At 62.2% G+C, this 884-nt stretch overlaps 1 protein-coding gene across 1 annotated transcript in view; it reads left to right on the forward strand.

Annotated features, from left to right (window-relative positions):
* Positions 1-119: 119 nt before the first annotated feature.
* ETH_00038920 (uncharacterized protein) overlaps positions 120-884 on the forward strand; it is a gene marked incomplete at both ends in the record, with an annotated part of 1,365 nt that continues 600 nt past the window's right edge. Inside the window, one exon of the mRNA XM_013375684.1 lies at positions 120-882. Within this exon, the coding sequence (XP_013231138.1) occupies positions 120-882 (763 nt within the window). The remainder of the gene's footprint in view (positions 883-884) is intronic.

An 884-nucleotide genomic window follows, 5' to 3' on the forward strand; every position in this document is an offset into this window, starting at 1 on the left:
GAGCCGCTGCGTACTCCCACCGAGACAGCGAAGACGCTATTTCTGCTGCTGTCAAACAGAGGTCCACGTAAGCAGCAGCGCTGCCCTGCAGCAGCGGCAGCAGCAGCAGCAGCAGAAAGATGCAGCAGCAGCAGCACCACAACCCGGACCAAGTCCCGCACAGAAAGAACAGGAAAAGGAGGATGCGCACAGGCCCACCACCACTCACATACTCGCTGGAGCAGCTGCAGCAGCTGCAGATGCAGCAGCTGCAGCAGCAGCAGCAGCAGCAGCTGCAGCAGCTGCCGCTGCTCACTGTACGCAAGACATCTCTGCCATATCGCCTAGCACACGGGCTAACCACCCACGCAGTCGCAGCAGCAGAACAGTACCACTGGCTGCAGCAGCTGCAGCTGGAGCAGCAGCAAGAACTGCAGCAGCTGCAAGAGCAGCAGCTGTTGGAACAACACCAGCTGCTGCTGCAACAGCAGCTGCTGCAACGACAGCAGCTGCAGCAGAAGCCCCAACGGCGAAAACGGAGAAGGCGCTACTGGAGACGAAGACGGCAGCAGCAGCAGCAGCAGCAGCAGCAGCAAGAAGGGAGCCAGCAACAGCAGCAAGACCACCGACACCAGAAACGGCTGCAGCAGAAACGTCGCCAGCAGCAGCGGCGGAGGCGAAGACGGCAGCAGCAGCAGCAGCAGCTACGGCAGCAGCAGCAGGACGAGTGGTATGAGGACCAGCGAGAGCAGCAGCTGTTGAGGGAGCAGCAGCAGCAATGGCAGCAGCAGCAGTGGGAGGAGGAAGGAAGAGACAGGACACAGCTGCCGCCTATTGACCGCGAGCAGCTGCTGCTGCTGCTGGGGCCGCGGCAGCAGCAGCTGCTGCTGCGCCTCACCAGCAGC

Source organism: Eimeria tenella, genomic scaffold (genome assembly GCF_000499545.2).
Source record: "Eimeria tenella Houghton genomic scaffold, Eth_scaff2978, whole genome shotgun sequence".
Classification (NCBI taxonomy): Eukaryota; Apicomplexa; class Conoidasida; order Eucoccidiorida; family Eimeriidae; genus Eimeria; species Eimeria tenella.